The sequence below is a fragment of the Hemiscyllium ocellatum genome, chromosome 34, assembly GCF_020745735.1.
Source record: "Hemiscyllium ocellatum isolate sHemOce1 chromosome 34, sHemOce1.pat.X.cur, whole genome shotgun sequence".
NCBI classification, from domain to species: domain Eukaryota; kingdom Metazoa; phylum Chordata; class Chondrichthyes; order Orectolobiformes; family Hemiscylliidae; genus Hemiscyllium; species Hemiscyllium ocellatum.
The window spans coordinates 26647820-26661306 of NC_083434.1; the positions used below are offsets into that span (position 1 = coordinate 26647820).

The 13487-nt window shown below is 40.9% G+C and overlaps 1 protein-coding gene across 1 annotated transcript in view; it reads left to right on the plus strand.

Annotated features, from left to right (window-relative positions):
• LOC132832336 (sodium/hydrogen exchanger 3-like) overlaps positions 1-13487 on the plus strand; it is a 60982-nt gene that overhangs the window by 22543 nt on the left and 24952 nt on the right. The window contains exons 4-7 of the mRNA XM_060850259.1: positions 2767-2944; positions 4201-4421; positions 9592-9794; positions 12170-12259. Of these exons, the coding sequence (XP_060706242.1) occupies positions 2767-2944; positions 4201-4421; positions 9592-9794; positions 12170-12259 (692 nt within the window). The remainder of the gene's footprint in view (positions 1-2766; positions 2945-4200; positions 4422-9591; positions 9795-12169; positions 12260-13487) is intronic.

Below are 13487 nucleotides of genomic sequence, written 5' to 3' on the forward strand. Positions count from 1 at the left end.
AAAAAGAAGAAAGTATGTGTCAGGTATAGGCAGCAGAGATTGAATGAATCCTGAGAAGAGTACAAAGGCAGTAGGAGTATACTCAAAGAGAAAAATCAGGAGGGCAAAAACAGGACATTACATAGCTTTGGCAAATAGGGTTAAGGAGAATCCAAAGGGATTTTTTAAAGATATTAAGGGTAAACGGGTAACTAGGGAGAGAATAGGGCCCCATAAAGATCAGAGTGTGGTGCTGGAAAAGCATAGCAAGTCAGGCAGCATTCGAGGAGCAGGCAAATTTACATTTCAGGCAAAAGTCCTTCATCAGGAACAAGGCATATCCTGTAGTGCTCACTTTTGCACCCTCAAAGATCAGCAAGGCAGCCCATGTGTGGAACCACAGGAGATGGGGGAGATACTAAACGAGTCTTTTGCATCAATGTTTACTGTGGAGAAGGACATGGAAGATATAGAATGTGGGGAAATAGATGGTGACATCTTGAAAATTGTCCATATTACAGAGGAGGAGGTGCTGGATGTCTTAAAACGCATAAAGGTGGATAAATTCTGATCAGGTGTACCCTAGAACTCTGTGGGAAGCTGGTGAAATGATTGTGGGGCCCCTTGCTGAGATATTTGTATCATTGATAGTCACAGGAGTGGAAATTGTCTAACATGATGCCACTATTTAAGAAAGGTGGTAAGGAAAAGCCAGGGAATTATAGATCGGTGAGCCTAACATCAGTGGTGGGAAAATTGTTGGAGGGAATTGTGAGGGACAGGGTTCATATACATTTGGAAAGGCAAGGACTGATTATGGATAGTCAACATGGCTTTCCGTGTGGGAAATGATTCTCACAAACTCGATTGAGTTGTTTGAAGAAGTAACGAAGAGGATTGATGAGGGCAGGGTGGTGGACGTGACCTATCTGGACTTCAGTAAGGCATTCAACAAGGTTTCTCATGGTAGACTGGTTAGCAAGGTTAGATCTCATGGAATACCGGGAGAACTAGCTGTTTGGATACAAAACTGGCTTGAAGGTAGAAGATAAAGGGTGGTGGTGGAGGGTTGCCTTTCAGACTGAAGGCTTGTGACCAGTGATGTGCCACAAGGATTTGTGCTGGGTCCACTGCTTTTTGTCATTTATATAAATTATTTGGATCTGAACATAGGAGATATAGTTAGTAAGTTTGCAGATGACACCAAAATTGAAGGTGTAGTTGACAGCAAATAAGATTACCTCAGAGTACAACAGGATCTTGATCAGATGGGCCAATGGGCTGAGGAGTGGCAGGTGGAGTTTAATTTAGATAAATGTGAGGTGAGGCAAATCAGAGCAGGACTGAAACGCTTAATGGTAAGGTCCTGGGGAGAGTTGCTGCACAAAGAGATCTTGGAGTGTAGGTTCATAGCTCCTTGAAAGTGGAGTCCCAGGTAGATAGAATAGTAAGGAAGGTGTTTGGTATCCTTTCCTTTATTAGACAGAGCATTGAGTATAGGAGTTTGGAGGTCATGTTGCAGCTGTACAGGACATTGGTTAGGTCATTTTTGGAATATTGTGTGCAATTCTGGTCTCCCTTCTATTGGAAGGATGCTGTGAAGCTTGAAAGGGTTCAGAAAAGATTTACAAGGATGTTGCCAGGGTTGGAGGATTTGAGCTAGAGGGAGAGGCTGAATAGGATGAGGCTGTTTTCCCTGCAGTATCAGAGACTGAGGTTACTGGTTAATAACATCATGAGGGGCATGAATAAGGTCAAGAGACAAGGTCTTTTCCCTGGGGTGAGGTAGTCCAGAACTAGAGGGCACAGGTTTAGGGTGAGAGAGGAAAGATATAAAAGAGACCTAAGAGGCAACTTTTTCACACAGTGGGTGGTGCGTGTATGGAATGAGCTGCCAGAGGACATGGTGGAGGCTGGTACAATTACAACATTTAAAAGGCATCTGGATGATCTGCAAATAGGAAGGGTTTAGAGAGATATGGGCCAAGCGCTGGCAATTGGGATGAGATTAGTTGGGATATCTGTTTGGCATGAATGAGTTGGACCGAAGAGTCTGTTTCAGTGCTATACATCTCTGTGACTCTATTACAATCACTTTGCAAAATCATTCAACTCTCTCCCCTGCCTCAGCTAATCTGTTGAAGTCTTTGCTCCGTCTGAACATGGCTGTAGCATTGCACTCCCAATCAATCTCCCATCTACTATAAGCTTAAGTTCATCCAAAACTCTGCTGCTGTGTTTGCGTAACACCAGGTCCCATCCATTATCATCCATGTGATCATTGACCTACATTAGTTACCAGTTATAGTAGTGATTGATTTTAAAATCTTCATTCTTGTTTTCAAAACCCTCCATGGCCACCATAAAACCTTGTTCCAGTCCTCCATCCCTCTATGTTCTATCTAATCCTGGTCCCCTGCAGATTCCTGTTTACAATTGCTCCAACATTGGTGGTTGTGCATTCAGTTAGCAAAACCCTAAAGGCTAAGGAATTCTCTCCCTGAACCTCTCTGCCTGTGTACCTCTCTTTTCTCCTGTAAGATGCTTCTGTTTGATGATCTGTCCTAAGATCATCTCAGGTGGCTTGGTGGTAATTTATTGTTTGATAACTTGCATGTGAAGCATCTCACTGTGTGTTACTGCACTAAAGGTGTTCTCTGAATATTAATATCCAACATTGCTTGACAATATATAATAACATGTTGATCAATTAATGTCCTTTGTTCACATATTGTCATGTTTTACAAGAAACTAAAGTGTTAAATGGGATTATTTGTTTCTTCCTAGTTTCTTTCTTTGTTGTAAGTTTGGGTGGAATTGCCATTGGTATCATCTTTGGATTCCTATTGTCCCTGGTAACCAGATTTACCAAGCACGTGAGGGTGATCGAACCTGGATTTGTCTTTGTCATTTCTTACTTGTCCTACCTCACTTCAGATATGCTTTCCCTTTCTGCTATATTAGCGTAAGTATTTTTTTGAAAAAACTAATCAACTTTGACTATAATATTCCTTCAGCTCCATGTATTTAGCATTAGAAAGATCATTCCCAGTCCAGGCAGAGAAATCCAACATAAAGGGGAAGGAGGAACTATTCTCCCAGCTTCGTTGACTAAACTGCAGCTAGAAGGTGTGAGATTTAATTCCCACTTAATACTAGTTTTCAATCAAGATCGCTGTATGGCTGGTTTAATCAACCATGGTGTCTCTAGGCTTCTGTGGCAAGAGTAGACAGTGTCTGATTGTTACCAAATGATTCTTTTTGGAATTGGAGGTGATCTGGATGTTGGTTGAGCACTGGATCAGGTTGGACTTTTCCTGTTGCCCAGAAAATTACATTTGCATGTAAAGATTGGAACTTGGGTGAGTATTGCAAATTCTCCACCCCACCCACTCAATTCAAGAAAGTTAACAAAATGATGGGAATTCACAAACTTGTACTGTTTGTGGTTTAACTGTCAATGGATTCATTCTGGCGATCCACGGACAGCCTTCTTTTCTGTAGTGACAAATGGAGTCTTAGATGAGATTCAGTTTCCTTTTGTGAAATTGGAGGAAATTTCACTGATTTCACACAGCAATTGTCCACAGATCTTCTTCTTTTGTCAACAGGAATACAATGGTATGTGGGAGAGCTAATGTGTTTCTGCAGTCAGTTGAGTTCTTCCATTAGGAGAAACGGGGTGAAGATCTGTATTCTTCCTTGTTCCTGAAACACTGGTTTCTCCAAAGCTTCCTAGGAATAGCATTATGAAACAATAATTGCAGAAAGCCTAGGAGCAGACCATCCAGACTCAGCACATGTTCAAGATTACTGACAACCAAAACAGAAATTGCTGGAAAAGCTCAGCGGGTCCGGCAGCATCTGTGGAGAAAAATCAGAGTTAACGTTTCGGGTCAAGTGGCCCTTCCTCAGAACTGACGTGAAATGTCAACTCTGATTTGTCTCCACAGATGCTGCTAGACCTTCTGAGCTTTCCAGCTGTTTCTGTTTTTGATTTACAGCATGTGTAGTTCCTTCAGTTTTTATTCAAGTTTACCCAGTTGGATCTCACTTAAACAGGCATCTAGCTAAAGTTGACCAGATGAGGTAGGGATGCAAAGGGAATATGTGACCTCAATATTCTAGCCTGATTTGGGGGCGGGGGTTGGGGGGTGAGGGCAACATTGTTGAATTTTCAGTTCTTCCATCCTTACGTATCTTTGGGTTCTTTTCCACCAGTATCGCATTCTGTGGTATCTGCTGTCAGAAATATGTGCAGGCCAACTTCTGCGAGCAGTCTATTATCACCGTCAGGTACACAATGAAAATGCTGGCAAGTGGAGCGGAAACCATTATCTTCATGTTTTTGGGAGTATCTGCAGTGGATACGACGATATGGACATGGAATACGCCTTTTATCCTTTTCACATTGGTTTTCATCTCTGTCTACAGAGTCATTGGTGAGTGCTTCAAGCTTATAGGGTTGGGGTTTAATGCTGGTGTTGCAGCCACACAAGCATAGGGAGAAATTGATGAACATAAGAAAAGGTAGTCAATGAGTGTGGTGCTGGAAAAGCACAGCCAGTCAGACAGCATCCAAGGAGCAGGAGAATCGACATTTCGAGCATATTCTCTTGCTCCTCGGATGCTGCCTGACTGGCTGTGCTTTTCCAGTATCACACTCTGATCTCCAGTGTCTGCAGTGCTCACTTCCTCCCATAAGAAAAAGTAGTTCTAGTTTAATAACCTAATAACCTAAAAGTAGTTCTAGTCACAACCTGTTTTGTTAAAAGAAATTAATTGCCCTAACTTGCCTTCTCTGTTGTGGATCAGAACCTTACCAAATTTGGCAACTAACTAACTCCTTTTTAAAGGAAATACTCAGCAGATTAGGCATAATCTGTGGAGACAGAGACAGTTAATATTTCAATTCCATGATCTTGGAACTGTGATAAGGCAGGCAAATCCCTTTAATCCTTTCCCTGCCCTCTTTCACGGGCACTGTACTCACCTAAGATTGTTAATCTCTCATACCTTCTATTCCTTTTGGAAGATCATCAACACTAACTTTGTTTCTTTCTCTACAGATGCTGTACAACTTCCTGAATGTTTCTCACATTTTCTGTTTTTGTTTCAGATTCCCAGCATTGAGCTTTCATCTCTCTTTTTGGAGAGGCTAGTCATATGGTTTTTACCCATTAGGGGATAAATGTGTGCATGTTTTGACTGAGGTGTTCACGTGGAGGAAGAGGACAATGATGAATTATAGAGACATATTTGACAATTTGACTCTGTATCTATTCCCCTGAAGTTGAAAATGGGTCAAATTCATGGTGAGGAGATTTTCCACTCATCAAAATGAATGAGATGAAAATTCAGGGCTCGGGGTAATCATGTAGGTGATCCTGCCATGCATACCCATAGAAGGAACACAATGGCCTTGATTTTCCATTAGCCAGACAGTCATTATGCCAGAATAAAAGGGAATTGAGCAAGATGACTCCACAGAATTTCCATCATTGCACACTCTGAATTTTAGAGAAGAGTGATTATTTTCTTTAGGCACTTTCCAAAACCCCCAAACATCTCCATTTAAGTTGGCTTCTCATGAGGTTAAGAATGTATTTACTCTAAAAAAGTTAAATATATAGTATAACTGAATATAGGATAACTATATTAACTGATCCCATGCCTACCATCATATGCATATATTCCCCACACCCTGACCTGATGCTTTCTCCCACACCACCTGCGATCCAATCCCCACTAACCCAATTACCTGACACAGACAATCCTGTCAGCCCTAACCTGTCACCATGCTCACCTCACCAGATCCTACCCAACTGGACCCTATCCCTTCTCAGACTCTTATATTTCAATAAGATTATTTTTCCAAACTATGGAGAGCATAGGCCTCTCATTGTTTAAACTGTTCTCAAAAGACAGCCCTCACAAGGACTAATCTAATGAATCTTTGTTGCATCCTCTGTAAAGCAAGTTTACCCTTCCTTACGTTCTGACGCCAAAGGTGCACACAATACCCCTGATGTGATCTCAGCAAAGTCCGGAGCATTTGAGGCAAATCATTCTTATTGTTGTGCTCCAACTCACCTGCAATAAAGATTGCCATATCATTTGCATTTATAACTGCATCCCATGCCTATGTGTGAGCCTTTTGAGTTTCTGGTGCGAAACATGTGACAGTTTCTCATGATTTAAAAATATATTTCATTGACTTACCAAAGTGAAGACTAACAGTCCCTCAAATTATACTGTCTTCTTGCTCACTCACATGACCTATCTATATCCTTTTGAAGACTTTTAGTGTTATTTTTGTGTCTTTAACTGGAAAAAAAACAGATAAATATAAAGATCTGAATGTTAGGGGTGCCCTAAAGATGGCAATGCATTAGGATAGGTCAGGTCAAAATATACTGGCATCAGGTGACATGTTAATTTTAAGGAACTAATCATAACTCCTCCAGTAATCACCAGGACAGGTTGGGATGGGGTGCAACAAGAATACTGCTCTTTTCCTCATGAAGGCCAGTTAAAATAACTTAAACTCTTAAGCTTGTAAATGGTGGAAAGCCTATTACTTAAAGCAGTGCATGGACTATTCTATTCAGAAACCAATCAGCTGGATGGAGGCAGCTGCATAGTGAGGGTGCAGTCCTGACTCCTCCAGCACATCATCCAGCCCCACAAAATAGCCAGCAGGACAAAAGGACACTCAATGCAGGAATGTCATTGGTGTTACATAATTAGCAAGGAGAATGGAAACCCAGGGTCAGAGCTCTGAATTAGGTTTGCATCCTCTGGGAGTAGTCACTTTGCCAGAAGGAAGGTTCCAGCTGGCAATGACAGTAAGAGTGACAGAGCTTTGGCCCAGGGGTGATGAGGGAAACCATGCTCTGCAGGAAAGGTGGAGCCCTGAGCAGCAGAAGGGAACAGAGGAAGAAAGAAGAGCAGGAAGGAGACAAAGGACATACCACCAGTGCACTGCTAAAGATGGCAATAGCTGCAGCAACCCAAAATCTGTTGCTGCAGGAGACTGTGACTCTCTGGGCCACAAAAATTTGTGTTGTCATCCTTGAAGAACTTGTATCACTCAGCAATGGTCATCAAGCCTTTCTTCTAACTGTTTATTGTAGCCTGACGTTTCATGTGATCCCCCCAAATATCGTATCATGGGCTGTGTCATTCAGGATCATTCCTGGTTAAGGGCTCTTGTCTGAAACGTCAATTTTCCTGCTCCTTGGATGCTGCCTGACCTGCTGTGCTTTTCCAGCACCACTCTAATCCTGTGTCATTCAGGATCTGAGTAGATTACATGCATTGTTTTTGAATCACAATCTATTAATTTATTTACAATTGATATCAATCAATGAAAGAGGATTAATTAATGACCACATGGGGAAGGTGCCTGCAGGTAGCAGAGACTATAATATATTTGGATTTTACCTAACATTTGAGCGAGAGAAGAGTGGATCTAAAAACATTTATTAGGGGATGAAAGATCAGCAAGCGAAAGTGAACTGGCAATTTGTGATGAGGGATACGTCAATAAAGACATGGTGGATATTTCAGAATGCATAGGTTAGGTGTGTTCCAAGAAAGAAAATTGCAAAGGGAGAATCCACAGTAACTAAGAAAAGTTGACCATTGTATTAAAATTAATTAAAAAGTATATAATTGCCCAAAGATAAATGGCATTTTAGAAGATTTCACAGACTATAAAAACTCCAAAAATGACGATAAAGATTAAGAAGAGAAAAAATTTGTGTATGACAGAAAGCTGGCTAAAAATATAAAGGCAGTCAATTATAGTTTCTAGAGTTAAGAAAAAGAAAAGAGCCAACAAAATTTGCATTGTCCCTATAGAAAATAGCAGAAAATTTTATAACAGGAAATAAGGAGGGGGCAGATGAATTTAACTGGAATTTTTTTGGACTTCACTACAGGATATATACAAGTAACATCCCAGAAATAGCTGTCAATCAGGAATAGAAAGGAAAGGAGGAACTCATGAAATTTATAATCATGGGTTGACAATTGCTCAGGTTCTCATGAATTTTATTTGATATTCTTAAATAAGTGGCTAGTTGTTGCATTGCTTGAATTTTTCAAAATTCATTAGCTTCAGGAAGTGTCCCATTGAATTCTAAAATAGCTGAGGTATTTCTTTATTCAAAGAGGGAGGCAAACAGAAAAATGTTAGATGTTATCATTAAAGACATAACAGAGCACTTAAATACACTCAAAGTAATCTGGCAGAGTCAGCATGGCTTAGTGAAAGAGCCATTATGTTTAAATAATTTATTGGCATTCTTTGAATAAGTAGCGTATACTGTGAATAAAGGGGAACCAATGGATACACTGTAGGTGGATTTCCAGATGGCATTTCATAAGGTACCCTATCAAAGATTTTTGCAAAATAAAATTCATGGTGTATGGGGTAACCCGTTGGCTTGAGGTTGACTAGCTAACGGGAAGCAGAGAATAGACATAATGAATCATTTCCAGAGAGCAAGATGTAACGAGTGGTTCATCTCAGTTATCAGTGTTGGGGCCTCAACTGACTATAATTTAAATAAATAACTTGAATGAAAGTAAGGTGGCTAAATTTGCTGATGACGCAAAGATAGGTACGAAGCTAAATATTGAAGAGGAGACAAGAAGACTTCCAAATGACAGGATATGTGAGTGGGCAGAAATAGAGTATAATGTGGGATTAGGTGAAATGGTCTATTTCAACAGAAAGACTGAAGTTATTACTTATTATTTCAATAATAAGAGATTGCCAAGCTTTTAGGTACAAATGGATCTGAGTGCATGCATCCAAGTTTATGAATTGTAAAGGGTTGGTATGTAAGTACTACAAATTATTAGGAAAGTAGATTGAATGTTATTGTTCATTACCAGAGAAATTGAATACACATAAAGGGGCATTATGATTCAGCTACACAAGGTGGTAATAAGAACACTTCAGGGGTAATGTGTACGATATTTGTCTCCTTATTTAAGAAAGAATGTAAATACATTGGAAACGTTTCAGGGAAGGTTTACTAAATTAAGACCTGAAATGGGCAGATTGTCCAATTGTCCAATCCTAGTTGGATACATGAGGTTTGTATCTATTGGATTGGGAAAGACACTTGACAGAATGAATAAGTAAAGGGAAAATCTAGAAGTAGGAGTCACTGTTTAAATGTAAATGAAAGTTGGTCATTTAAGACATAGTTAAGGATTATTTTTCTTTCAGAGGATTGAGAATCTTTGGAACATATCCTCAAAAGGCAGCGGAGGCAGTATCTTTGTGTATTTTTAATGTAGAGGTCGACAGATGTCTGATAACATTGTTACCCTTTACTTATGTGTGTAGGCAGGAATATGGATTTGAGGTTAAATTCAGGCCAGTCATGACCTTATTGGATGATGGAGGAGGCTCGAAGGGCTGAGAAGCTTATTTATTCATTTATTCATATGCACCATCTGGATACCGATCTTAGCAAATGTCACATGGTTCAAGGAATTCATGGTTTGAATATGCTGTGACCTTGACTTAAATGTGTCATGCTAGCAGATTTGAGTTCCAACTAAAATATTTGTACTCTTTAAATATTGTAGGTGTTGTAGCTCAGACCTGGATTCTCAATCACTACCGTGTGGTGCAGTTGGAGATGATAGATCAGGTGGTAATGTCATATGGAGGCCTGCGTGGGTCGATGGCCTTTGCTCTGGTGGTGTTGTTGGATCTGAAGCATGTCCATGAGAAGCGGCTATTTGTCAGTACAACCATCATTGTGGTGTACTTCACAATCATCTTTCAGGTAACCGTCAACATCGTACCATCCAAAGCTTATACAGTACTTCAGTCAAACAGTTACTTTATCTTTCAAAGATGTTGTTAAACTGAGATCTTGTGTGGACTTGAAGAAGAGCTGTGAGGCCTGTTGCCTGACCAATATTAATCAACCAACATCAGTGGTTCTGGCTATTAACAGTTTGCTGTTCCTGGGCTTTAGATGTGAACAATTGTCTGCTGTGTTTTCTATACAACAACAGTAACCACACTCCAAAACGTCATTCTCTGACTGTGGAAAAGCCATTATATAAATGTTTTTTTGAATTACAGAAACCCAAGGCAATAGCACAGACAATGTTGTAAACAGACTCTGTTCTATTCCCTTTGACATTATACCTCGTTATGCCCATCAGGATCTCATACACTTCAACACCATTCAATATGTTTAACAACAGATTCCCAATGACAACTGATACCGTTCAGTTGTGTGGCTTATGTCTCCTTGTTCCTTAATTTGAGTATGTGAAATAGGGAAGGTGCCTGTCCCACTACCTTCACATCAACTCCAAGGTCATGCCCGAAATATACAGAGAGTTGCAGAGGACTGAACTCAGCAACCCACCAGCAATATAACTAAGTAAGACTCAATTAAATTTGTTAAAAACTGAATTGGCCCCAGAATCTCATGCCCATGCCACAATACAATTCATCTGAGCAGTTGAAGAGGACTGTGTGGGCTTTTTCTTTAATTGAAGTTTTTAAAACAGAAGGAAGGAAAGGGGGTTTGGTTACTAACTTCTCGAAGGTGCCTTCTTCAACTGGGGCACTCTCAAGAAGATAAAGCATCCCACTTCCTCTCTGTCCGTATTGAAAAGCTTAGTCCCCTCATGTGCCTCACCACCCACTTCACATTCAATAACAAAACCTCCAAACAAGTCAACGGAACATGTATGGGATTGCCAACACAAGAGCTCATAGTGGAAGCAGTAATGCAGAGACTTTAACAAGCTGCCCTCCCCTTTATAGCCAAACTAAACTTTGGGTCCACCACGTAGATGACACTTTTTTCATCACAAAACAGAAAAATTAGAGGAAACATACAACACCTTCAACAAAATCCTGACAGGAATAAAATTCACAAAAGAGGAGGAGAATGATAACAGATTCCCATTTCTAGATGTAACAGTTAATGGAGAGCTTCAAACCAACGTCTACAGAAAAACAACAAGCACAGACCAAATACTTCACTTCAGAAGCAATCATTCCAACGCCAACAAAGGGAGCTGCATCAAGACATTATTTCAATGAGCTACAGCTACCCAAGAACTATAAAAAGCAGAAGAAAAATATCTATACAATATTTTCAAGAAAAACGGGTACCCAATAAACATCCATCAATTCCTCAGAAATAAACCCAAACAAGCAGACACAACGCAACCAAATACTATAACCACATTACCTTACATCGAAGACATTTCAGAAATGACATCCAGACTACTCAGACCCCTTAGCATCCTGGTAGCCCACAAACCTACGAACACACTTAAACAATGACTAATGAACATAAAGGATCCAATGGATACCACCAGCAAAACTAACATCTTTTACAAGATACCATGCAAGAACTGTAAAAAACACTAAATCGGACAAGCTAGTAGGAAACTTGTCACCAGGATACATGAGCTTAAAAAAATGTGTTGCTGGAAAAGCGCAGCAGGTCAGGCAGCATCAAAGGAGAAGGAGAATTGACGTTTCGGGCATAAGCCCTTCTTCCCGAAATGTTGATTCCCCTTCTCCTTTGATGCTGCCTGACCTGCTGCACTTTTCCAGCAACACATTTTTAAGCTCTGATCCTCAGCATCTGCAGTCCTCACTTTCACTAGGATACATGAACACCAACCGGCCACCAGAAGACGTGACCCACTAGCACTAGTTTCTATACATACAGACAAAGAAGGAAACCACTTTGACCGGGACAACACACACATCGTAGGACAGACGAAACCAAGACATGTGCGAGAATTTTTAGAGGCATAGCATTCTAACCAGAACTCCATCAATAAATGCATCGATTTAGACCCTATCTACCTTCCCTTGATAAAAAGAACTGGAAATGACATCATCCACCTTAAAAAAACCAAGACCTATAAATAGAGAGACGGGGCATACCACCAGCGCTTCACCAGAGACTCTCTCTGATGATGTTACCTAATAGGGAGCTAACTGTTAAATATTTCTGAAGCGCACTCACTGTTGTGACACAGAAAACGTATGAATGAATTGACAACATCTATTTTAAACTTGCATGCACTGGTCTGAAGAACTTACTGCACTGAATTCATATCAGAAGTGCTGGATTCTGTTGAGTGATAATGCTGACTGCATTGTGATGTTTTTCAGGGTCTGACAATCAAACCTTTGGTTAAATGGTTGAAGGTAAAGAGGACTCAGCAGAAGGAGCCTTCACTCAATGAGAAACTTCATGAAAGGGTAAGTTTCAGTCACTCAGCATCCAATGAATGTGTTGGAGGAGGATTCCTTCCTAAAGGAGCACTCTGATGTTGCAAATTGAGTGCACTTGTTTGAGTTCTGAGTTCGCACTGCTGTGATGATGTCTATGTTGCTATGATTGGGTATATGCAGTTCTTGGTTAAGAAAGTGAGGCAGGTAAGAAGACCCAAGAGTAAGGAGTCTCAGACTTTGCAATTGATCAACAAGACTTGAAATTCTTTCAGCTTGGTTGGATGAAAGTGAGGGCTTTGGTGTGGGTAAGCTAACTAACCCTTGGCACCACAGTACAGGAAGCCATTGAAATGGTCAGGGGAGGAAGTGTAAGTGCACGTTTGAGGAGCTAGATTCTAAATTAAGAAGCAGAAACGTGGATGTTATAACATTATCATCTGAGACACATGCAAAGGTATAGGGAAGATCAGATTATTGAGAAATGTAAGGCTCAAACACTGGTATGGAAGAGGTGGGGTCTGGTTCATTGGTCAATAGCACTGGTACTGGAAGAGTGAGATTTGTAGCCATGGGATGATCTCAAACTAAACTGTGCTGGGGTTGGTGTTCCTACCAACTGCTTAACCACTGAAGTAGAGTGGGTTTTAAACTAATGAGTGTTGGCAAGGGAAAATTTGTGAATTTTTGGTAAGTTGAAAAGTACAGCCCAGGTTAAAGAGATGGGAATTAATATAGGAAATGATAATTAAACCTGGCAAGAGTGAGGCAAAAGTGAGGACTGCAGATGCTGGAGATCAGAGTTTAGATTAGAGTGGTGCTGGAAAAGCAACATCTGAAGAGCAGGAAAATCGATGTTTCGGGCAAAAGCCCTACATCAGGAATGAGGCAGGGAGCCTCTGCAGTGGAGAGATAAATGGGAGAGGGGTGGGGCTAGGGAGAAGGTAGCCAAGAGTACAATAGGTGGATGGAGGTGGGATGAAGGTGATAGGTCGGAGAGGAGGGAGGAGTGGATTGGTGAGAATAAGATCGGAGGTAGGACAGGCCATGAGGATGGTGCAGAGCTAGCAGGTTGAGACTGGAGTAAGGTGGGTGGGGGGGGGGGGGGGGGGCGGGTGGGGAGAGGGAAATGAGTTGAGAATGTGAATCTAGGAGTCAACCAATAGTGGACCCAACACTGATCCCTGAAGAACACTGCTGGTCACAGTCTTCCTGTCCATTAACAACTCTCATCCACCACCCTCTGCCATCTATGTCA